Source organism: Takifugu rubripes, chromosome 19, assembly GCF_901000725.2.
Source record: "Takifugu rubripes chromosome 19, fTakRub1.2, whole genome shotgun sequence".
NCBI classification, from domain to species: domain Eukaryota; kingdom Metazoa; phylum Chordata; class Actinopteri; order Tetraodontiformes; family Tetraodontidae; genus Takifugu; species Takifugu rubripes.
The window spans coordinates 13,060,364-13,086,110 of record NC_042303.1 but is presented as its reverse complement, the minus strand read 5'-3'; the positions used below and the strand labels follow the sequence as shown (position 1 = coordinate 13,086,110).

At 45.5% G+C, this 25,747-nt stretch overlaps 2 protein-coding genes across 3 annotated transcripts in view; one reads left to right on the top strand and one right to left on the bottom strand.

Annotated features, from left to right (window-relative positions):
* The window catches only part of tgm5l (transglutaminase 5, like), a 4,589-nt gene extending 45 nt beyond the window's left edge, over positions 1-4,544 (top strand). Inside the window, exons 1-14 of one of the 2 annotated variants that reach the window (XM_003973481.3) lie at positions 1-124; positions 218-400; positions 477-710; positions 789-907; positions 1,018-1,146; positions 1,381-1,558; positions 1,675-1,810; positions 1,895-1,998; positions 2,108-2,347; positions 2,433-2,492; positions 2,584-2,793; positions 2,890-3,047; positions 3,317-3,447; positions 3,741-4,544. The exon at positions 1-124 is cut by the window's left edge and continues 45 nt beyond it. In XM_003973481.3, the coding sequence (XP_003973530.2) occupies positions 64-124; positions 218-400; positions 477-710; positions 789-907; positions 1,018-1,146; positions 1,381-1,558; positions 1,675-1,810; positions 1,895-1,998; positions 2,108-2,347; positions 2,433-2,492; positions 2,584-2,793; positions 2,890-3,047; positions 3,317-3,447; positions 3,741-3,891 (2,094 nt within the window). In that variant the 5' untranslated portion in view covers positions 1-63 and the 3' untranslated portion in view covers positions 3,892-4,544. The other variant, XM_011614115.2, reaches the window with a different exon arrangement.
* A 142-nt stretch (positions 4,545-4,686) lies between these two features.
* eya2 (EYA transcriptional coactivator and phosphatase 2) lies at positions 4,687-23,655 on the bottom strand. Its single transcript, XM_003973482.3, has 16 exons — positions 23,329-23,655; positions 16,685-16,769; positions 16,496-16,534; positions 16,241-16,415; positions 15,758-15,874; positions 13,220-13,296; positions 12,897-13,080; positions 12,632-12,768; positions 12,420-12,503; positions 10,053-10,142; positions 8,225-8,283; positions 7,330-7,490; positions 6,495-6,609; positions 6,286-6,407; positions 6,065-6,165; positions 4,687-5,757 (listed from the first exon to the last, which is right to left on the bottom strand). The coding sequence occupies exons 4-16, from the start codon at positions 16,341-16,343 to the stop codon at positions 5,677-5,679; spliced, it is 1,431 nt and encodes a 476-aa protein (XP_003973531.1). The 5' UTR covers positions 16,344-16,415; positions 16,496-16,534; positions 16,685-16,769; positions 23,329-23,655; the 3' UTR covers positions 4,687-5,676.
* Positions 23,656-25,747: the final 2,092 nt, after the last annotated feature.

The following is a 25,747-nucleotide window of genomic DNA, read 5'->3' as shown; positions in this document are numbered from 1 at the left end:
CAACTACTAAGAAGAACCTGTTCACTTTCCCTCTGCGAGGGTGGGGCAAAGCTTTATATCGCAATGGAGGTTGATAGTTATCATTCAGTAGCACAAAACGAGATACGAGAGACACAAATGGAAGGTGAGATCCGAACTTTAGATTGAAACTCGATGTCTCGTCTGCTGGATATTCGGTTTTTTTTTTTACATTCATTCTCTTTTTTTGTATTTGCAGAGCTGAACATACGACATGATAGCCTGGAAAAATCAGAAAACCTCCAGAGGCACAGGACCGAGGGCTTCGGCAGCACCGCGGCTTTGGTGGTGCGAAGAGGAGCCCCGTTCAGGGTCACTCTGCAGGTGGAAGGTCGCCCCTTCAACCCCAAGACCGACACTCTGAGAATCAAACTCTCGCAAGGTACCCGCAGATTCTCATGCTTGCAAGCTGGTGGCGCCTGGATTTTCCTTTGCCTCATTGTCGTTCCTCATTCCAGGACGGAACTACATGGTAATGCCAGTCGCCTATTCCAAGAGGGTGTCCTCCCGCCGCTGGCAGGCCTACCTCGAACTGGAGGGCCTGGATCTACGCAGACCCTCTGTGTTCATCTCCTCTCCAGCCTCGGCCTCGGTGGGGGGCTACAGGTTCGAGCTGTTTGCGTCCAAACAGGGCAAGTGGAGGAGATGCCTGAGCGGGAAATTCATCCTTCTCTGCAATCCCTGGTGTCCCGGTGAGCCTCCGACCCATCCCCTTGGTAATGAATGCATATAGAACACGTCTGTTCTGAGTTTCTTGTTATTTCTTGCAGAGGATACAGTGTATATTCCGTTCGAGGACCAGAGGGAAGAGTACATCCAGAACGACTCTGGGCTGCTGTTTATGGGGACAGCGCTCAACCTTGTGTCCCGGCCATGGTCGTTTGATCAGGTAAGAATGTCACAACTGGTTGTTTTTTTTCGATTGTCGCGGGGGAAGCGTTCTAAAGCAGTTCAGCCTCGCAACTGAATCATTTTCTGTGGTTTTCCTGCTCTGTAAAGTTTGAGCCTGGTGTTCTGGAGGCCTGCTTGAATCTGCTCCATGTCAGCCCTCAACACAAGAAGAACCCAAGGAGGGACTACGCCAACCGGAACAACCCTGTCTACCTGAGCCGGGTGGTGTCGGCCATGGTGAGTGCAGATCAACTTTTGGAATAAATCGCTGCTGAAAAAACCAGTCAGACCACATAAACAGTTCCTATTATAATAACATGTTATGGCGTGATCCAGAATATAACACACACCTACTGCAGAGACACACTGTCATCATAAGAACATTTAATGAATAGCTTTTAAGCTGTCACTGTTGGAACGCTTGTGATGTCCCAGCATGCTTCGGGAACTGACTTTTTCTATTGTTTAAAGATCAACTGCGAAGACGACCATGGAGTCCTGAAGGGGAACTGGTCAAATGACTTCAAAGAGGGAGTCCATCCTTCCACATGGTCCGGGAGCGCGGACATCTTGAAAAAGTGGGCCCAGTCCAACTACAGCCCTGTCAAATATGGACAGTGTTGGGTGTATGCAGCTGTCATGTGCACAGGTGATTTTAAAAGTCGGGCTATACTGGGCGACATCATAAGATATGTGCTGACTTGGAGCTTGACGTCTGGCGTTTTCCACAACCCAATGTCCTTACGCTGCGATTGTGTCCTGCAGTCATGAGAGTTCTTGGAATTCCTTGCCGCGTCGTCACCAACTTCAACTCAGCTCACGACACCAACGGCAACCTGGTGATTGAGGAGTACTACTCTGAGACCGGCAAGAAGCTGAACCACAGCAAGGACAGCATTTGGTATAGCAGCTCTGACTTAAACTGGGTTGCCTGGTAGGAATTTCACATCTTAGGCCCCTTTCTAACCCCCACTATCTATCACAGGAACTTCCATGTGTGGGTAGAGTGCTGGATGGAACGTAACGACCTGGGACCCGAAATGAATGGCTGGCAGGTCCTGGACCCGACCCCCCAGGAGAGGAGTGGAGGTGCGCGACTCATCCTGCCCATCTGGTTCTAAAATATCTTGTCTCTGAATGTTAAACTTAACTGCAACCCCTCCCTCCCTTTTTTTCTTTCATCCCCGTTTCATTGCAGGGGTCTTCTGCTGCGGCCCGGCTCCGGTCCGAGCCATCAAGGACCGCCGCACGGACCTGTTTTTTGACATCCCCTTTGTATACGCGGCGGTGAACGCTGACGTTCACTCCATCGTGGTGAGCAAGGGCCGGGTGGTGAGCCACAGTAAAGACACGGAGCGGGTCGGAGCCTTCATCTGCACCAAAGCTGTTGGTTATCCCAGACACCAGAACATCACCAGAGACTACAAATACATCACAAGTATGAGCCGAAAAACAGTAAACCCCTTCAGTCATGTGCTAAAATACAGTCATTAAGGCTTTTCTGATCTTGTGTTTTCACTCAGGTCCAACCTCATCCCTTACAAGAAGCTCTGTGGTGTCGGACGACTCTACGTTACGGAGAGGTAATCTGAAATTCCAGCATAAGTCACACCTCATGTTGAAAGCCACATCACATCATCCGAGGTGCCAATTACCTTTATTTTCACTCCGCAGGCTCGTCCAGTGGGATCGCAGTCTTCCTGACCTTGGATAAAGCTCCGGTTGCCGGGGAGCCCATCCGTTTCACCGTGAACGCGGTCAACAAGCAGAAAGTTGCTAAAATGATGAAGGTGCACCTCAATGCCCAGGCGAAGGAGTACAACCACAGCCCCAGTGAAACCTTCTGGGAAACCCACGGCATCATAGAAATGTCACCGATGGAATGTAAGTTTACGCCCAGACTTCACATATCTGCTTCTGAAAATGCAACAAAGGTGTTTAATGTGTGCCCCCCCCCCCCCCCTCTCTCTCTCTCTGCAGCCAAAGTTATTAAGCAGCAAATCTTTCCAGCTCAATATGAGGACGTGGTGGGAGACGACCTGATCAACCTCGCTGTGGTCCTGGAGGACATGGCCACCCAGGAGCGGGTCCTGGCCTCAGAAGAGTTCAATATCACCACCTCTCAGCTCACCATACAGGTAAATACGCTGAGCTACTCCTTAACTAATTATTTGTGAGCTCAGGAGTTGATTAGATTTCTTTTTGAGGTCCAACGTTGGCCACCAGGTGGCGTTTATCGGCGTTTCCTTACATTCATACATTGTTGCTGCAGCATCCATTAACTGCAGGTCACCGATCTAATGCCATGGCCACAGTTACCGACTATAGCAACCATTTCCGAAGCACCAATTACTTGTTTTTAAGGGATGATATATGGAAAAAAAACTTGACACATTCCCCTTTTTAGGTTGAAGACTCAGTCATCCTCAACAGAGAGCAGACGGCCACGGTGACCTTCTCAAACCATTTTTCTCACCCTGTGAGTGGAATCCTGACAGTAGCTGGGGCCGGGCTGATCCAAGGCAGAGTTCATTACAGGTATGAATCTAACTCTTTGTTTAAGAATACAACGAATGTTCCGCTTGAGAACATCACAAATATCAGCAGGATTAATGAAGGCTGGGTGTGCCGTTGTCCGGTGCATTATATAATTGTTGGACGTCTTTGGTTTGCGTTGTTTGTACACGCCCTTGTGACTCATAAAATTCCTTGAATGGTGCACATTGGTTGTCAACATTTCATAAAAACAATAGGAGGCTCACCTGGAATAAGTGAAAGTGTTTGACTGCAGCAAGACTGCTGCATTTAACTCGTCTCCCCTCTTCCTGCAGGATGATGGTGCTGCCAGGTGGGAGAGCACAACAGAGGATCACTTTCCTCCCCAGAATGACAGGAACAAAGATGCTGCAGGCCAGCCTATCGCTGGCAAACATTAATTCCACCATCAGTGGTTTTAAGATGGTCTTTGTCAACAAGGGTTAAGGCCTGTTTCCATGGCCTTTATCTTTGTGTGTGTATGTGTATGTGTGTGTGTGTGGGGGGGGGCACATTTGTGTTAAAGTAGCTCTTCAACCTTCGCACTGCTGCAGACATCCTGCGTCATTTTATTTCCATTTTTGATTTAAAGATGAATGTAAATCTGTATTTATCAAATTATTTATGTTCCTGTTTATGTGGATATCTGTATTTTACTTGAAAATCCTTGAAACTTGAAGCTATTTTTTGGCATTTTGCTTGATTAAAACCATTGTAAATTGTGAATTTGCCTCAAACTGGTCTGAATGTAGTTGAGGGGAAACTGATGCCTGGTGATGTTGTCCAGAGTCATGTGTCCCATATCAAGCGTCATGTTAGCAGCACCTTTTGTCACCCAGTGGTCAGACTATTAACTGGATCAGGATCAGTAAAATTGCACCTGGCACTGCAAAATTTATTTAACTACTAATATGGCCCTGTTATACCTAAAGCTGCTTATTTGCATCACACTCTACTACTCAAATAAGTAATCATTTAAATATAATTTGATTAATTGATGCTTGGAACAATAAAATGCAAATGCATTATCTGTATAATAGTAAATGATGAAATAGGGGTTAAATTGAATAAAATGTTTCAAAATAAAGCATGTTCTTAGATTTCATCTATTTCTTTTCTCGGTCCTCCCAGAAGAGGGCGCACTTTCATCACCTTTCTCTATTCTGCCCACTGGTTTCTTTTCCTTTAAATCCCAGACGCGTTTTCTGAAATGAAACACGAAGCACCTTTGCAACATTGTCATTAACTTATATATTTTTTTTATTAATCTATTTTAACTGTCTGTCAAAACAATATAGCATTATATACAAATCATAGCAAAGCTGACAGGCAGTGTAATGGGCACATGCACAACCATACCACTTCATTTATATTACAAACAGGTTACCGGGGAGTTACCAAGGTCAGAAAAGGAGGGATTGAAAAGTGACAACATATACAAGCGGGAATCAAAAGGGATTTGAGAACAGGCCAATCATACAGCATCTTTTCTTCAGTTTTTTTTCATTCAATGAATGGAAGAATACATTTTTTTAAAACCCCAAATCCCCAAACTGTTAACACCATATTGTTGTGAATTACACAATAATAAATAGCTCACATTTTAATGGTAAAAGAGAATAAGACTTTTTTTTATTATTATAATACTCTGACCTATTAGAATATTACCAGATGTTTATAGTCATTATAGAAGCAAAACAAGTGGAAAATAAGAGCAGAGGATATTTTTGATGCAAACTACAACCCCCCCCCCCCCAAAAAAAAACACGAAAGCAAAGCTTTAAAAAAAATCTGAGCTCTCCATTTGTTCGTTCACACTCAATATGCTCAAAAGACAGGATGCAAAACTGCATTCAGTGCATGACTTTTGTATGTAAAGAGATGAAATAAAAGGCATGAAGAAAAAAAGGAAACTTTTTTTTCCCCCCATCATTCTTCGGGGTTATTTATAAAGTTTTTGCCCCATGATTTTCTTTGGTCTTCCATTTCAGTCCAGCACATGTGGCTTCTTGTTTATGTGTCATCGTGTTCCTCCTTCCACACATCACATCCTTGCAGTTCTTCCAGCATCCCTGCGACGCTCTCCACTCAGGTGCTTGTAAAGTACAAATGCCTTCTGCCAAAACCTTTGAAGAACAATACTGACTCTGAATCAGGCTGTGTAGCTGCACTCAGGAGTTCAGGAAGGCTTTTCTTTCTTTTTTTTATTTTGGAGTTGTCTGCTGTTGCCCTCTAGAGGTAATCCAGCTCCAGTGCATGACTCAGGGCTTCCAGATCGGCACGACAGGACACCCTCCAGAATGGCATGTTCTTCTGAGAGCAGAGAGACGAGAATAGACTTCATCAATGATTTCCGTTTACAACTGACTGCGTTGTCGCAGAGATGTATGTGACAAAATAGACATGGAAAAACATGCCAGCCTGGACTGTTTTTACACAGTTTCTGCAACGAAAAAAAACACCAAATGTGTGATCATAAACTGCTGTGGATTCCTCTCCACCCACATGGAGCGAGACAAAAGGAGCTGCAGGAGCACAGAGCGTTGGGGGGGAGGAGGGGTTAAATGATTAGTTGGGGTACATTTTTCAGCCGTCTAACAAAGGACAGATAGAGCTGTACCTTCTTGGCAACGGCCTCTTCCTCAGCTCCGTCCCCGATCACCACGTACACCGCTCTCCTACCAAACCGCTGCGAGATGCGTTCAAAACAGCTCTCTTTGCCTTTTAAGAGGAGCAGGTCAGGGATTAAAAACACATGAAGGAAAAAAAGCACTCTTAAAACAACTAAAAAGGAAAGCAGCGGTTTTAAGTCCTAAACAGAATTTCCTCCGATGTCCCCACCTGTCTTGGTTGCACTGTATATGTTCTCTATGGGGAAAGCTGAACCAAGCCCATACAGTAAGACTTTGGAGAGGGCTGGGATGAGCTGGGTGGTGGTGACCAGCACATTCACGCAGTTCGGTCTGGAACGGGACAGCACGGATGTGTTATTACTGCTCCCAAATCTGGGAGCTACCAGCAAATAGCCCGTCCCTGCACTGGTGACCAACCTGGAGTTGATGAGCGCCAGGGCTTTGAGCGCCTGCGTCAGCCACAGGTCGGTGAGAACCTCCATCTCCCTCCTCAGCTGAAGCCACTCCTCTCGCTTCGGGCTGCCCAGCAAACCTGCTCGGCAGAGCGAAGCGTCAGCTTAATCCAACAATGACAGCTGTCCGCCGCTGTGCACCGGCCGCGCCGCAAATTCCCCCCGTGTCTGTACAAAGTCATTAAATACTGCGACGACTGATAATTGTCCCATTTGACAGAAACTATAATTAGTAGCGAAGCCATAGAAGCGGTAGCATCACTGTTTTCACCAGCCTTCATAATAGATCATAATTGCTCTGAGTCACTGTTGCTGCAGGGCTTGAACTATCCCTGCAGTGTGCATAGTTCTGGCTGTTTACTCATAATAATTTGTCCATTGTGGTGAAGACGCGCCTCAGTAAAGCTGGCGGTCGAGCAGCAAGCAAACACATTGGCCAACACTTCATTAATACTACTGGAATGTAATTGCTGTGATTAATATTTTGTGGAAACCTTATGGAACATGCATGCGCTTTGAGAGGCAGCATACCTAAATAATTTTCCAACCACAACCCCCCCAACTTTGAATGGCATATGTGACCCTGCCGGACCGCAAATATCACCCAAGAATGTGTCTAAACTTATATAAAAACAGCCTAAAACTTGAAGATTCTGACATAACCGGACAATCACGAGATGGAACAGGCCTATATGTGACAAGCCCCGCCCACTTTTGGCTTTCTCATTATATTCAAACCACATTCAACCATTATTAAATGTTTATGTTACTCAAAAACATGTAGGGAAACATGACCTTACCCCCAACATTATTCTTATATGTGTTGTAGATCTCCTTAACTCTTCGATATCTGAAAGCCAGTTTTCTCATCCAGTCAACCCCTCCGTGGACCCCAGAGCTCAGGCACAGGGAGCCGGCTCCCGCCGGACCCTGAAAACCATCCGACCCGAAATTGTAAGTGCTGTGGGATGACAATAACCGGAAAACACTCGTTAGAAATCAAAGTTAAAGACTGGGGGAATTCTTTCAGCAACGTTGTTTATTCCAGTTGCCTTTGCCGCTCATGGAACATTCCTGCTCATATGCTGACCGACACATCTCCAATAAGGTTTTCTTTTCTGGCGAGAATTCCAAAGAGGCCCAAAGAAATGAGGAATATTCCGCATGGATCTCAAGCTAAGGGAAGAGGACCACAGCGTCTACACAGTGAGGTCTTCCTCATGTCGATGTGATTGTGCTTCAGAATAGAAAAAAAAAAAAAAAAAGGGTATACTTTTCTAACCATGCATAAATCTTCTAGTAGGAATGAATATAAAAAGCATATTAGACAACAGCAACGCCAAGTGCAATAAAACAGTATTCTGCTGCTGTCTGTCTCTTTCTCAAATTACTCCCGAAAATATCCTAAAGTGCTTCAACAAGTTTATGCAATAAAACGTCTGGACGGAGGGAGACAGGGGGACCGATAAAGAGATATTTTTGATGAGAACTGAAAGCGTTGGTTAATCCGGTGACATATTATATGAGCGAGGAAGTTCAGGAGACAAGCACTTGCTTGCATGTATTCACACAGACGCGAACACCCTCTCCACCCCCCCTCGCCGTTCACGTCGCCGCCCCCTACCGAGGGCAAGTCTGGTTCAGCAGAACGGGCTGTGGGTTTGTCAGTGACTCGGGGAGCGAGTGCCGCGTTACCTCAGATCCTGTCCGTTGTCGTCTGACGCCACGTCATCGATGTGAACCTGGTCGCATTCCTGGGAAATGGAAAAGAGAGCGGATGTGTGAGGGGATCTGTTTCAGAGCGCGGCCCGTGCACAGACAGGCCTGGCTTACTGAGACGAGCCTGTGGGGATGACGGCTCCAAAATCAAAACCCATAAATCAGTGTAGATTATTTTAGTTATTACATTCGAGATATCACTCGGTATTAAAGACGAGGTGAAAGTGTCAGCGTGTGATGCAGCCAGCTGTTATTGTGCAACAACACGAATTTGTTCCAGTTTAATTAAATAATGAGTGGGTGAGATTCTATACTCCACAGCTAAAGTGTTTGGCTCAGGAGATCGTCGGTTCAACTCCCCGCTGACTCGTAGGACTTGCTTTTAGCTCAGTCTGACCCAGTTGTGGCACCGCCAAGGTGCCCTTGAGCAGGGTACTGAAACCCCAAATACGAAGGGGCAGCTTTCTACCTCAACAAAGAATGTTGTGTCTGTGCACTAACAGAGTGGAACACCAGTAAGTATTCTCCTAATTTACTGGCCTAATCTGCATTTTTCATGCAGTGACCCAAGACAGGCAGGGTCGCGTATTGTCTTTCAGCCATTCTGAGGCAGATGGAGACCCAATCCCATAGTCTCTACATCTCCACATAGCTTAATTCCCAGGGGCTGTAACCCATCTCCGCCCATATCAGGGCCTGCAGAACATTCTTCTTTTCAACTCATTTCAGAATTTTGAACCCAAAAAGTCACGTACTAATTTCGACTGCAAACAGCAGCAATTACACCGTTAGCCACTGACGCAGGGTTGCTGACATGGAAGGGACAAGATAATTGTACGTCAGGGCTTAGCAGCGTCTGTCATCCTGCCGCGGCCGCCTCCTTCAGGGATTTGTAGAACCTCAACGACCAACCAAGAGGTAAGCCCTGAGTTTGCAAATGGCTTAGTTGGCTCCTTTCCCCCTTTCCCCCTTTCCCTACTCTTCCTTGTCCTTTGTGACTAATTTTCTTCTGGGCTGGTTAGACACACACCTATAATCCTAAAACAAAGTGCACTTGTTCTCTCCCTCTCTCTAGCTCTCTCTAATCTCTTTCTTTGTCATACCAGAGCAGAGGAATTCTTGACAAGAGAGAGAAAAAAGGTTTTTCATTCGCTTGCACCTCCGAAATCCATTTTGATGTTTTTTCGTTGTCTTTTTTTCCAGGACATTGAGCGACGTCCTTTTTAGCTGTGATTTTTCCAGAAAATAATAAATAATATTGTTTCTCAACTGAGGAAGGTTAATACTTAATGCAGTACACTTGGATCGATGATTTCTACAAAACCAAAGTTTTACACTGAGTTAAAAAAAAGAAAAATAAGGAGCTGCTCAGCAGAGAAAATATTCATACTTGATTACTAGTTCACAGGTTTGCTGCTCATGTTTTGAAAGTTTGAAACTCAAAATGACTGTAACAGGGCGGTAATTCGCATAAAGTGGCCCAAAATCACAACCTGATGAGTCCTGACTTCGATATAAACAATGTGGAGTATATCTTTCCTAAGGATCAAACCCGGCTCTGAAAAGGTAGACGGTAAACGTTAACCTTTAACGTCCCCTGAATTTAGGGAGCAATCGGTGAAAACGTAGAATCAAGAGATAAATTTTGTAATTCAATGCAATAAAAAGCTTTGGGAGAGAAATAGATAGAAGGGAAACATTCCAGTTAGAGTGGAAACGACACTTTGCATCTGTTTGAGACGGGTTTTCAAAGCAAAACCGACCGATGTTGCTCAGGTTGCGGCCAAGTGGTGAATCTCCTCACCTCCAAGTCATTGAAGAAGAGTCTGGAGTCGGCCAAGTTGAAGATCATCTCCTCCATCCACAGCCCAAGGGACACGGCCTTTGAGGAGTCCTGATGGACACACAGAGTCACTTATTCATTAACCTCCCGGTAAATAAACATAATAAATAAACATGTCAAATGCTTGTCTAGGAGACGCTTATCTCTCTCTCTCAGAAGGACGCACACACTCCTATCTGTCACTCACACTTTGACCCAGTTCAGATTAAATGGTGCCTGCTGTTGCTGGAGGATCCAACACTGACTTCACCAATAAGGAAACAGTCTGTCCAGGCGGACAGTGAGCGCCTCTGTGATTGAGACAACAGTCATCTTGGATTTGGAACACTTCACTTCATGAGTCTGGATTTGTGTCCCGTCAGCTTCCAACTGAACTATCTCGCTACTGTCTCTTCAAGAAGGCCCTACATCAAATGTTTTTAATACGCTACTGTCTGATTTCACTATTTAAGTAGTTCTGATTAGAAAAATCCAGCACAGAGCCGACCTCAATGCCAAAGTGCTAACGTGTCCGTCCATCTAATAGTTTGCTTTTTGCAGATGTTTGTGGATAGGAAAATATCCCAACAGCCAAATGACATTTTACCATTACAAGACAAACCTCAGGCCACTTTTCTGATAGTTTTGGGGGGGGAAAGTCAACCCCAGCCACTAAGTTGAGTCCAAAAATGGTCATAAACTCCTACTTCTGGAAAGACATAAACCTTTTTCACTTCAAATTCTATTCAGAGATTGATATCACAAATGTTATCACTATCAAAGTGGGTGAAAGTTTCCTCTTACGTCCAATACAATAGTCATAAATAAGTATACTTTGACATAATAACTAATGGGCTATCATAATTGTGACTGAACTATTTATCTTTTTATCTGCTGCTTTGTTTAATGTACTTTTTTGCCAAATCTATCTCCTTCATGTTGAAAAAGAAAGTAGCCAACTGATTAGTTGTCATGGCAGCATCTTGGTTACAGCCGAGGGTGTCAGCAAAAGGTGAAAGTAAGACGAGTGCATCTCAGACGAGGAGGAAATGTTCTTCAAAATAAGTGTTGAGACAAATCAACGAAGGAAAAAAACATTCTGTCAACGTGGAGTGACGAGGGAGAGGGCAGCGGGAGTTCACGGGTGGAGACGGCGAGGAGAAAATAAGGAAGGCGAGGACTGAGAAAAACGGGTGAGGAGAGGAGATGAATGGAAAGCATGAAGAGGGTGCGGCTAAAGGCTTAAGAGAGGATTGTGCTTGTCCGATCGCTAAAATAATTATCTGTAATTACCGTCCTATAGCAACGAGGATTGCTGCACTCACGCAGGATGAGGGAGACAAAAAAAGGAGGAAGTCAAAAACAAAGAAAGGCTTTGAGTTCCCACCTCTGAGACGCTTGAGAAGCTTTTATGTAATGAAAATAAAAACAACCTTGACAATAAAACACATGTTTATTTAGGATGTGCAGCTTTAAATGACTTGACTATGTGTGAGTGTGTGTGTGTGTGTGTGTGTGTGTGTGTGTGTGTGCGTGTACAGGTCCAAACATTTATGGCAACTTTGTAATGTAAAAGGGTAAGAAATGCATTCTGGGACGTCAGAGTGTGATGAGCTTCTAAGCTGTCTTCACACTTTGGACCAATAATCTCTTTTCTCTTCACCCACTTCATTTCTGTGTGTTTGACTTTTGATGTCAGCCTCGGTCCCACAGGGCCTTGCTGGTTTCAGCAGCCAGGAGGGGGGCTCGCCTGGAATTTTTGGCACATGACTCACTTTTGGAGACATCCCTTTTCCCGGTGTCTTCTTTTTTTCCCCCCTCGGCTTGCTCTCCGAGATGGAGGAGAAAAATAAAGAAACACGCGTATCCAGAAATGCCGCTCTCAATCTCCCACCAGCCTTGCGTCGTCCCGCGGGGGGAACCGTGAGAATTCAAAACACGGATCCCCAGCCAAAACCAAGAAATGCACCACTGTCCCCCTCCCCACCTCCCTTTGTCAGCTGTGCGTCTGTTATGTAAAGGTCCCCGATGGCTGTCAATCACGCCACGGCGTGCCGGAGTAGCTAAACAACCCCTGTGCATTATGAAAAGAAACAAGAGGGCAGAAAGGCAAAGGGGCCAGCGTGTGAACCGGCTCAGGGATCAGACCCTGAGATCCTGCACAGCTACGGTTCCGAGCTGCTAGACAAATAAACACCTGAGACAAAGCTGGCTTGGGGCAATCACGCGGTTTTTGTCGCGAGTTCCATGCCAGCCTGCTAAGCGCTCCCTACTGATAACCGGCGTGATGCGCTACCATGCGTTCGCTCCTCGGAGCGAGTAACAAAAGAGGGAGCGGTGGCGTCCTACCTTGCCAAATCGTGAGGAGAAAGTTCCCGTGAGGAGCGAGTGGAAAATGATGATGGTTTCATCCAGGTCCCATATAAACACGCGCTGCGGCGAAAAAAACAGACATGTGATGCTAACCCCGTGAAGGTTTTCTGTGCGTGCGTGCGAGGCGGAGAAAGAAAAATATTACCCAGAAACGCTGATCATTTTCACAACTGCGAGCGTGTGTTTACCTCTATATCGGAGTCCAGGGGTGGAGCGGGGTCGCTCACTCGTTTTCTCCCCCTGAGCTTCCCATCTGACCCCCTTCGTGCTGGGACACCCTCCTCTTTACCTGGTGTGGGGGGGCTGGGTGGTGGGTGGTACTCTCCTAACGCGCAACCACAGAGTTCCTAATCAGCCTGTATTCTGCTACTTTTTTGCATTTTAGCATTTAATTTCCAGGTTGAATCAAAGCCCCTCGGTGCCACAGAGAATCCCCTTTAATGGACCACTCACCTGCGTGTGACTCTGGGCTGTGATTGGGCAACATGACGTGGGGATCCGGGTGCTGATAGGCTAACGGGGCCGCGATGGCAGCCGGGCTGATGTTGCTGCTGGTTAAATAGGGGCTGTTGTAGTGATGTGAGTTGTAATACGGCGAATACTGACTCTGACTGTAGCTTGAGTACGCCGAGAACTCCTGCCAAAGTATTAGCACGATCAAATTAATTAACAGGTAAAATACAAAACAACTTTTTCCGTTAGCACGAGAAACCTGTTTTACACGGGCTGGATTGCCTTGTTAGTTAAAAATAAAGAAGAAATGACTTGTTACTCACTTGTTGGGCGGGGTTAAATGGGGTTGAACTGGAGATGCCGTGGGTGCCCTGAAAAATTCCTGATGAAATTCCGCCACCTGAGAAAAGATACAAGGGACAGAGAACTGTTATGCCAGTAAACCTGTGGGAGGTTTTATTAGGTCACATCCAACACTGACGAATCGACGACAGACGTCTGCGCGGAAGACGTGATCTGCTGTCAAATTTGACTCCTTCCGCCGGTGGCAGCCTGGGGCTGCGGGGGCGGCCGGTGAGATTTATGACTGACTATACAGTACAGGTGGGAAAGTCTGCAGCCTCCCTCCAGGACAAGAGATTCTCTCTCAGCAGTTTCGTGCACACAGGTGCTTCCTTTACATTTCTTGGTTCACAAGGCTAAATTGCTCAAATTTTATGGGAAAGTGCATCGGCTGTCTAAAAACACATCTACAAGAGGGAGAAAAAGACTCAAAATCAACTTTGCGGCGCTTCTACGTGAGGATCAATTCCTCAATGAGCCTCATTGATTAACTTCTGGGATTCTGATGCTAATGTTGCTAACAGGTAACCGCAGTTGAGGCAAAACGGATGAACAATCTCTGACCTGAGTATAACCATCTGTTTTTATACCATCTATACTACACTGGACATGAAATACCAGCAGCTTTTGCATATGCATGCGTGCTTCATCCGCCCACTGTTGCTCTCTGCGGCTCTCGGTTCTTTATTCTCCTCTCTCCTCTGCATGACAGACAGGGAAATAATGGCCCGATGGAACAACCACATTAAAACCTCCATGGACATTAAAGCAGTCTTCAAAGCGACGAAAGGAAAAATACAAGAGGCCGATGGAGTAAACATAGGAAGGCTCCCATAGTCTCCATTTGGTTTCCGTTGGACGGGTGTGTTTTTTTCTCCTGTCTGTCCATGTGTGTGTCTGTTGTGCACGATGACGTGGAAACATTCTGAAAGCCTACAAACATTTGGTCGCTGTGGCAGTTTATTACCGTTTGAAGTTTGCAGTTAATGATTTATGCATAGAACTATTCAAACAAATGCATTTTGTTTGGAAAGAGTGTCACTCAAAATCCAAACTGTGCAGCATTTTTTTTCCAAAAAAAAAAAGGAAATCTCTTTGTTGGTTTACCAAGAGAGCAGCCACTGAAGGCAGATTTCACCCCCCCCCCCAAAAGAAAATAAAAATGGCTGGATATTTACATCCTATAATGTCCGAGTTATACCCCTGAGGACTGATATGGAAAACTGGACTGATTGCATCATTGAATTGAACCATTATTGATAAATGGACCTCTGAGGATAAAGTTTGGGTTGGGACTGCAACAGGAATACTGAACATTTATTTATCTCTGCTTTTTTCCTCTATCTCTATTTAAAAAAAAGTAGCTGTAACTTGCAGGAAGTGTATTATAATCATGATATCTAAGAGCTCTGGAAAGAATTGATTGATTTAATGTTTATTTTAAAAATTAAAACCCCTCAGATGACCACATTATCGTCATATTTGAATGTGATAATGGCACAACACTTTCTTTTACAATCTTAATACATCATGGCCTAAATTTTGCTCTGTGTGCTCTAACACAGACAAAAAAGTCTCATTTCAGGCTTTATGTTTCCTCTACAATCATTAACTGTAGCAGATTTACTTGAAAACAGCTTTTATTTGATTATACCCTGGTTATAGGTATTCACTTAAACAAATGATGGAAATAAAGCATTCCCTTATTAATCACATGACTCTAAAAACTACTGAAAATAATTTAAGAAAGTCCCAATAACATGGAATGTGCTAAATGTCAACAGCTGCACGGACCACATGAAAACCACTGATAGTAACAAGCTTCCTCCACGTAAAGTTACACCAATCTGACATTCTGTCTAATATGATACCTGTATATGCATGGATGGGGGGAAGGTCCCGTATAGAAAGGAAATAAAAGAGAAGTCACCAAGTCTGCAACTTTAAATCCACCCTCTACTCATTATAAAGCACCTTAACCTCTCCCCTCTCACACTCAAGGTCAATTTCACGCTGCTTCGGGGCCGTAAAGACGAAGGAGGAATGTACACACTCTCAAACACAGACACACACACACACACACACACACACACACACACACACACACACACACAGCTACATCTCAATTGTCTATTCTTCCTCCAATATTGTTTTTCATTTTCCGTCCTTCCATCTGCAGCGGCCTTCCACTCTTCCTCCGTGCTCTCGTTTCCTCCGACAGACTTGAGCGTCCGGGTGTTGCGGCGCTGGTCTGAGCGGAGAAAGTGGGTCTGACCCCGAGAGGAGCGGAGGGAAGCGGAGGGGAGGGGGGGGGGGGGGGGGGGACGTTTGACGCCAGAAGTCCAGACCGCAACTAATGGAGAACAGGTGTGGCGGAGAGAAAGAGAGTGAGATGAGGAGGAACGAAAGGAGGGAAGCAAAAGATGGATGCTCCTTCCAGCAAGGCTGAAATCAAAGCCGGCTTGCGCAAGGTGTGCGTGAGTGCGTGTGCGCCCGGACGTGCGGCGTGTGAGACTGACCGTGTGTGTGCGAGTAGCTGTAGAGGCTCTGGCTGGGAGGAGTGCCGCTGAAGTTTGAGTAGCCGAGCAGTCCGGTCTGTCCTGGCGAGTGACTCAGGCCGTCTTCTGTCTTAATGTCTGCGTACGGAGACGTGACATTGAGAACACGTCAGAGCCAAAAACAACCCCGGCCCTTAGCCTTCACTCAGCGTTGTCTGCTTCTTTGGAAAACCGCAGGCGTCATTACATTTTCGGTAACTTTTGCCAGCGGAACACCAAAAGCCATTAACAAAGTGAGAAAACACAACAAAAAACCCCTCAAATATGTTGCTCTGCCAAATTAAGGCCAGTCGTTGGCAGATTTACAATCAGATTGGAGTCAGAGACATAAAGAACCCTAAAATTCCACCACGCTAACTGATCTGAACACTGACACACGGACACAACACTTCTCCAAATCTGGGTCCTCGCTGTTTTAAATGATGAATATTTGCTCGCACTCACTGTACGATGGCACGCTGTAGCCCTGCGCGTGGTGAGCGTATGGCGCGTACGGCCCCGGAGGCTGCAAGGCGGGGCTGTACTGAGTTTGTCCGTAAGCGGCCATGTTGCTTCTCCCCGTCAGGTGATGGCGGAGGATCAGAGGAGCTCCTGGTGACGAGTTCTTCTCTCTCTTTATCTGTTATTATCAGAATCATTTGAAGCTAAGAATAGTTTATTATAAAAGTACAAGGAATTTCTATTCATCAACAAACTTACCAGCAACAAATATGAAGACTATAGAAGTCTTGGAAATTCCTGGGAGAGAAAATTGATCCGTCAGGAAAGACACCATTAAACATTGACATCTTCCCACCTTCCGAGGGGACTTAGTTTTGTATTCATTGAATTCAGATACTGGTTAACGCGTCAGTTGAACATCTCAATTTCCTCCTAGTACAGGCTCACCTGGCTCTTCAGAAAGGGCTTTGATCCCCCTCGTCCTGTCGCGCCGCTTGATCAGTCAGGTTCCTCCCGAGCCGTCAGCTGCCGTCTGAAAACATGGTACAGGTATGCAGGTGAAGCCAGCGGAGGTGAACATAATGGATTTCCTCCAGTTTAGACAGTGAAATAGCTGCGAAAATGCAAAGAAAGAGGGGGGGGGGGGGGGGGCAGGACTGCTGTGTGTAGTGTTGACACGCGGAGCGTTGCCATTAGCGACAGTTAGATGATGAGTGACAGGAGCCTGTGAGTTGACATTGTTTTGCAGGCTGCTGTTTCGCTCTGCTGCTAGACAAACGGCGATCACAGCGTCTGGAACCTGGGAGGGAGGAACTAAAGTGGTCCGATGTCATGGCGATAAGATCTCACACCAGAACGTGTCCTGCACAGAGGGTGACAACAGAGCTGCACGCACTGAGCGTCTCGATCGCTCGTGGCCCCGTTCCGCCCGGATTTGAGGAATTTCTGTACATGCCTGCGATTACATACACGCGCACGAGTCTCTAGTTGCACCAGTAAAGCAGACGCATGCCCTGAACTCATATTGAAGAGGTTTGTTTCTTGTGCACATTTTTAGGCCCAGGAAAAGAAAGTTTTCTCCTGGAAGGAAAATCCAGGTGGGTGGAGAAGGTATGCGTTCCGTGGAATTCTGTCTCCACTGTCCATCTATATTTAAAAAACTCAAACGATCATACAAGACCTGGCAGCCCGGCTCGGTCCGTTGGATAGCACAGAATCTGGCAGAAGCAGCCATGTGCCGAGGAGGAAATGCATATTTTCAAATGGCATTATGGGAGAAGGCCGCGTCCGCTTCAATCAGCGCTTTGAAACAAACGTCAGCGTTGATATCAGTGATATTTCCAGTGGCAGGAAAGCCCCGAAAACGCAGAAGGTTTTCAAGATTTTTTCATAAACATACTCAAATCAGAATGTTTCCGTGTCCACGCAACATGCAATTATGTGATCTTGGCTCAGCAACGTTACAAAGTGACTTGTCAAAACTGATCTATTGTGATCCAGCCCTCTCTCGCACTCTTCTCTCTCTCTGCCTCTGGCCCATTCCAATCTGGCTGAGTAGCAACTTAATGGCTGACCTTTGACCCCGCTGACAGTGAAGTGACATAGACAGATGACATTCATGAGTTATAGGGGCATGATGAGGATAGGAGGGGGGAAAAAGGAAAAGTTGCCCTTGGGAAAAAAAAAAACAGCCTAAAGTGAAAGAAGGAGTAATAATTTAGTGATCAATGGATTCTCTCTCACCAGCTTCTCAGAACTATAAAGGGCCAAAGTTAGAAAGAAAAACCGACTTCTGCAATCATCGTAGTCGGGGAGCCATCAGAGACCCGAATCTGACCTTTGCCTCAGACAGTCTGTGAAAGCTGAGAGCGCGACTCCGACCCCAGAGCGCAAAGGGAAAATAGGGAAAATGCTGTTTTTCCTTCGCATTTCCTCGCAGTTGCCGGGGATCAAACGCGAAGGCGACGCCTGTTCGGAGTCCTCCTGATACGCGGGCACGCATGGGCTGCGTGCGATAGCGAAAAGGCACTTCCTGGTTCAGGGTGAGGCCTGGGAGGAGGGCACACGAGGCCATGAGAACAGCAGGACACCGGAGGGAAGATGAGCGCGGATCGGCAGTGATGTGGAGAGCCGAGGGTTGAAACTGAAGCTAAAACAAACCCATGAGGGCCATGGGGGGGGGGGGGGGCACGGGGGCCACGGGGCCGGTCCCACCAGCTTCACCTGGGTCTCTGGGCTTTGCCAGAAAGCCGCTCCTTTCACGGGTATCAAATTCTGACTTTTCTGTCAAAGCGGCTCCGATCTTGTATTTCTCTTAAGCCGGCCTAGCTAGCACCTCTGATCTTTTCTCTATTAGACATTCTGTAAATCTGCCAATGACCCCCCGACACTCAAACACAGGCAAACAGCATCGGAAACTAAAAACCATAGCTTAAGTAAGATTCACAAGACCTCCAAGGATGAAAGGAATTAGATTTAAGCATTATTTAGTCAAAAAAGAGAATAAAAAGTGTAACTAAAGATGGATGCAGACAATCTGGGGAGTGTTTCCTGTTCCTATTATATGCACCTCTGTCTACGATGCCATACGACACGCATGGCGCCTTTTGACCTCCGCGGCTCCACAAGGTGACGGGCAGCTCTCTAACCCCGACATATGGGAGCCCACCTGGAGCCCACAATTGAGATGCTCAGTGAGGCAACGTGCCCGAGGGGGGGAAGAGTTGGGGGAGGTTGAGGCGCTGCTGCTCTCTGCGCCGCCGCTGAAAGGCCCCCAAACAAGGACGCACTATTTGCGTTGAGGGGGCGAAGGCGGGGTGGGAGGTGGGTCCGGGGGGGGGGTAATGTCTGCCTCTTAAGTGAAAATCTGTGCCATCTGCCAACAGCTGCCCTCCTCAAACACACTGGACGCAGACTGAAGTTCAAAATCAGAATATGAATCCTTTACATCCCTTAAAATAACCCTCAACACATAATAGGAAGGTGACATTGAAACTGCTATAAAAAACAATATTTGTAGCTTTTTTCCTCCATCCTCGCAACTTTAAATCCAAATCTGTCTGTATTATGATGATTTTCTAATGACTTCTTTGTGCTGTTGCCTCCCCAGAACCACATTTGTGTTTACATGTCCACAGAGCCTGAAGAACCCTCCCTCGCTTTGATGTCCTACTCCTGACGGTAACCTGTCACGTTTCCATTGACGCCACATACCATTCTGACATCTGAGGAGAAGCTATAAAACACAAAGCGGACGAGTAAGATGCTTCTGACTTTCTGTCACCTTTGCCTTCGCTAGCTGACAGTCAGGTTTCCCACGGGCTCGGTTTATTTACTTCACCAGCCGAAAAGACGGCAGCTTGAGAAACTAGTTAATAACTACACAGTTTTAGTGGCACAATTAGCAAAATCCACTTCGTTTGCATAATGATGTTACTGGCCGTGACTTTGGAATTACTCTTTAGCAGCATTGAACCTATCGCCAAGTCTGATGGGACTCTGAAACTGAAGGACTCTCAGTGATCAAATCAACAATGTCAGAACTATTTTTTTTCCCTTCATCGCCACATTCTTTTAATCCGAAATTCAATTTTCAGTCACTTACGCTTGCTAATCCTGCCCTTAGTTCCTGCTCAATCATGCGCGTATCCCTGCGGACGCAATCCGACGATATCCCTGACAATTCTGTCCAGAATCCGAGACGGACCACCTACCAGAAAAGGCCCAGGCTCTGGCTCTCACCGAACCGGTGCCCCAGGACGGGGGTCAGAGTGAGGGACAGCTGGTGGACCTCCCAGCAGATCAGGAGTGGGTGTGGGGTTGAAAGACTGGGCTGACCCCAGTCAGATGGTGGTCTGGCTCCCAGGTAAAAAAACATCTGGTCCAGTGAGGGGAGGATGGCCATACACTACACACTACACACACACACGCGCACACACACACTCACATTTGTATTTCTATTATTGTGGGGACTTCCATAGACATAATACCCTCCCTAACCATCCCACCTAACCCGAACCCCAACCTAAACCCAATTCTAACCTCAACCTTAAAGAGATGTCTAACCTCACCCCCCCACTCCCCCTCCCCCCACCAAAATTGCCCTACTTCCCAAAAATGTCCTCACTTTGGTAGAAGAATGGATATTTTGGAACTCATTATGTAGCAAGTACAAGTACAAGTACAAGTACAAGTACACACACACACACACATGCACACGCACACACGCGCACACGCGCACACGCACACACACACACACACACACACAGACTGCTTTATTACTCATTATAACAAAAATGTGCACCCCTCACCCAACAGCATTAATAGTTACCAACAGCTGGCCAGAATGTACCTTCTAGTGGCTGAATCACAGTCAGTGCAGACATGATGAGTTCAAATTACATCTTTTACTGATAGATTTAACGCACAAGTGCCTGAGCGTGTTAATAAAAGATTTGATTCCTTCACGGACAGTTGAAAACGTGGATTAAAATAAAAATGTGTAAAAGAAATTAAGGCACTCGATGGAAAACAGCTACAAAATAATATCAGGCGAAACAAAATCGGAGAGGAAAATACTCCCACAGGGAAGGACGGAGCATTATCAGGTGTCCTTTTCAATGGAAAACACCCGGAGTGTCATTATTGAGCATTAAAAGAAAAGAAATATAGTCAGTGCTGCAGGACTGCAATGTGTGTGGCTTCACGATTCCAGAGATGAGCCAGAGAGAGACAGCTGTTGTCTACTGACAGACACAAACACTCTTTCTCTCTCTCTCTCACACACACACACACACACACTCACACGCACACACACACATGAGTTACTGACACCAACTGAATATGCCGAGGATTAGAAAAGACTTTCTTTCTACTGTCAACAATGACAAATACTTTATTTTCATGGAACTGTCTCCCTACAGCAGCTGCCACCTTCTGCTGTTGGTTCAGTGTTTTGCATATACAGGAGGTCTTCCAGATGACCGATTTGTTCTTATTTACAGGCAGCACTTTCTGAAACCGAACTGATAAACGGCCCCACATCTCATACTGCACATTTGACTTATCAGCATTGTTTTCACTCACTGTATTTATATCACACAAACCCTTATCAACACTGTTTGATTTGCAGGGGGAAAGCAGTGACGGCTGGTAAGTGGAAGCCATTTAAATCAGGGAGATCTTTGTTTTGTTGGTGAGTTGACATGGAGCTTCTCTGTGGGTCCGACTAATCCAACAAGCACGACAATGTTGGAATACAGTCAATGCATGTCAGACGGGGAGATTACGGCTGCAGACAGATGCACTTTGTGCAAACATCTATGCAAAATAACGCGGTGCAACAAGGGCAACGAGGGCGACGCGGCGCTGTCATGGAGAGAGAATAGCAGTGAAGGCTCACAGAGGTCTGATTCAACCTCAGCGAGGGTCAGCAAGGCTGAATGTCTCCCAAAGAGAGAGAGGGAGGACAAGGGCCCACAGAAGCTAAAAGACTTCACCAAAAAGAAATATAATGGAATGGCTGCAGATAAAGTCAGGAAGAGCGGAGCTTCCTATGAAAATATTTATCATTCCGCGAACGTTTGGCTACAGAGGCTTTTGGAATTAATTTGTGTTTTCTTAAGGGGGGCTCCGGGCCCTGCAGGATGGGGGATACTCCACAGCTCAGGACTTTCTGAGCTGCTGTGCTTATTCACGATTTATTGGAGCCAGCAACAGAAAAACGGCTGAGGGGCAGGGAGAGAGTGCCACGGAGAGGAGAGAGTCCACAAATATTATTACGAGAAGAAAAGAAGTGCTGTAAATCAAATGCACACGAGCCAGTGCCCACTGTCTCAGAGAGCAGATCCTGGATGTGGAAATATGAAATCTGATCCGGCATCTTTGAATTTCGTCCATTTATTTTATAGAGACAAGAAGACATCCGTTTATTATATTAAAAAAAAATAAAACAAAAAGCTTTTGAGAGGTGGCAGAAGATTTATATTCCGCTTAGACTTGATGGAATCTTTGTCGATCTTGGCAATTCTTAGTTTTGGTCTTGCCCAGATCTTCATATATCTGCTTTTACGCCGTCATGAACATGACATGTAGGTATACCGATGCGTTCAATGACCTCCAACAGTTATGCTGTATTTCAATTTTACAATGAAATTGTAGATTTCTCCAGTGTTTCTGTGCTTATCTACACATTTCAAATCAAAAACTTCCATCGTTCAAACTTTCAAATTTTAACATATTTTGCTTTCCAGACATCCATTTCACAAAAAAACAAGCATCAACAAACCAAAAACAAAGGAAATCATTAATGTCTTCACCTGTGACTTCCAAATTTGGCAAAACAATTTTATTCTGGAATCAAGAAAGGATCGTCAAAAAATATGAATACTGGCCATTGAGAAATGCTTCCAAAGCTTCCCTGATTTAGTAAATGGAGGTGGTGCTGATGGCGGGTGTCAGTGATGGGTTTAATCTTCTGAGGGATTTTAAAGTCTTGTATTATTTCAACAAGCACCAAGAGGTGCTCAATAACAGGCCTCCGCTTCCCCCACTCACTTTAAATTTCTCAGCAGGAAAATAAATAATTGTTTTATTGTTGATGAAGTAGGTTTTGTTACTTTTAATAATCTCGAATGTGCTCTGGATACACATGGTGGTCGGAACTGACCGGATTTTTGCGTTTTGTTAAAAAAAAATGTTGTTTTTTTTTGCAACAATAGCCTCCAATCCGTGTTCATTTAAATAAATTTAAAATAATAATGGTAAAGTGTTTTTTTCTCCGTTTCATTTTTCGGCATGACTGAAACACTATCATCCCAATTATTCCGCGTCGGCCTGCACAACTAAAGCTTTTTAAATAATTTACATTCGGGAAAAATTCTGTAATTATTTGACAGGCAGTTTCACAACGGTATTGATTGTTCGTGCACGTTTAGAATTTAAAACCTTTATAAGATAACCACACTTTTAAAGAATTTACTTTAACGCGCATTTGAAAGCATCGTCGGTTACTTTTAACCGCAAGTGTCGCAGACACGTGACCGATGTTAATGAAACGAGGTCAAACTTGGAAACTGCTATTTTCCACTTACCATCATCCAGAGCGAAGAGAAAGAATCCGAGCAGCACTCAGAGCCGCTGTCTCCCCATCAAGACACCGCGGACTTTTCCTAAAATGTCCCTGGAAATCCGCCACAGAGTCAGCGCTCCCGGTGACTCGCAGGAGGAGGAAGAGCGCAAGAGACAAGCGCAAAGTGGCCGGACGCGCACAGCTGACAGAGTTCTGCAAAGGCTCGGTCACTCTCATCGATCTCGCGTCTGTTCCCCCGCAGCTTCAGGAGCCTGTTTGCTTTGACGGCGGTGGGGAAGTGATGTTAAGTAAATGGACGAAGAGTTCTGGTTCCTCCTCCTCCCCCCCTCCTCTTCCTCTCCACACACTGCTCGCAGCCTTGGTTGGGTGCGTGCGTGCGTGCGTGCCTGCGCGCACCTTATCTCAGCCATTCTCAGCAGAGCTGCTGCTTCACTCCTCAGCTACTTATCTCCTCCTTTGAATCTTTATTTGGTCAAGAGCTGCTCTTCGTGCGTGTTTACGCAGAGACTCCCGAACCATTCAGCCCGGCTCAATGAAGCGGCGCGCTCTCTGTATGCGCTCCAGATAGCAGGGTTTCCAGGCTGGGGTAAACAACTCCAGGCTATTGACAGTTTTATCAAGGGTTTATCTTTCGCTGTGGTCGAGCCTGGATGCGTCCAGGGCCGCGTTTGTTGTATCCAGGGAGACCGTTTGGATGGACTTCATATAGGATGTTTTGTATCCCAACTCAGCATGTGCTAAATATTTTCAGTGAGAGATTCAGACAATAGGCTTAAATAAACGGTGATATGCAAATTTAACAAAGAAAAAATCTTTTGTCATAAAAAAATATTTACCTAATAATTAAAAAAAATTATATTTGTCAGGTTTCCGACAAACCAGTTTTTGTACGAACCCTATTTGAGAGCAAATAATAGACAGGTTTTATGTTATTCTGACAAAAAGCTGTGAAATACTCGCTGTTGAATTGCATAATAATGGCTGGGGATACTTTTTGGGTCTTTTATTTGATTTGCAAAGTACTGAAAACTGTCAACAGGCCGGAGAGCACATGTGCTGTGAGTGGATATTTGGCTTCCCTAGCCATCATCGTGGGTCATCTTTTGGCTGCCTCACTGCAAACATCTGACCCAAATCCACTTTCCGAGCAACCATAAATCCGGTTATGATCTAAGTCGCTTTCCATTATGAGATTATAATATTCTCTCTGCGCTGAAGGATTGACAGAGCGTCTTTCCCAGAGCCTCTTGGATGTCACGTCCCTTTGGTCCAACGCATTATGTGCTGCTTTTCGGTCTCAGGTCACTTCCTCGGGGCAGCTAACCTGCAGCTCTGACACACAAAAGGCATTGTGGTGATCTGGTTTACTCATTTTCTGTGGGGGAAAAAAAGTGCTGAATCCTGTGGAAAGAAATGACATTTCAGAACTGAGTTTGTCGGTTTGTGGATGACAGAACACTTTGCTGTGACTTTTAAGTTTTTCCAAACACCTTCTGGACTCTTTCTCACTGGGCAAATATGCAAACGGCTGTCCTTTCATGACCACGCACTAAATGAAATTTATGGAATCTGGGTCAGAGCGTTGGAAATGTAGTGTGGTACTTATATAAGAAAAGATCAGGAGAGGCGTCAGCTGCTTAGATAACATTCGATTCGGTACCAGTTTTTTGCATTTCTCCTCAGAGGGGAAAACAGTGAATTCTCAACATTGAATTCAAACTTTGTCCAAGTTCAACTCAGATCAATCTTGCTAAGGGACAAAAGTGCTCCTAAGGTGGCTGAGGATGATTTTAAAATCTGGCTCATGGTCCCTTCAGGGTTTATGTGACAACTGCTGAAGAACTGAGCAGCTGAATTTGCTCTGGTTCACTCAGCTATAAAATCCTCTTACAAGAGTCACAACTCTCTCCCAGAGGTGGAAGAGCAGGAAGAGTCATAGCAGCGGGTTTGAACACCCGAGAGATTCTCCCAAAAATGTGATTCAGCATCGACGTTGTCAGCCAAGAGCTCTGAGGTCTCGCTTCAAAGAGACAAAATATGCTATATTTATAGAGTGTTTTCTTCTTTTTCCTTTTCTGGATCATTCTGGTAGGAATTAAAAGTTGTCTGCTGAAAAATGATGGATCTTAAAATAGTGAAAATAGTGTACAACTGTACAACACACCAAAGTAACACAGTGATTAGAATTGTAGGGTGTTTTCCTAATATTTTGCTATTTTTTCTTACTATTTAGGAAAATTTATCGGCTGATTTAGAGAGAAGGTGTCTCTCATCCAATCAGATTGTGTCACTGCTGCTGCTGGTGGACCATAGACTATATTGTGCATGTGAGTGTGTGTGTGTGTGTGTGTGTGTGCGTGTGTGTGTGTGTGTGTGTGTGTGTGTGTGTGTGACATCTTAAATGGAAATCCATTCTTCAA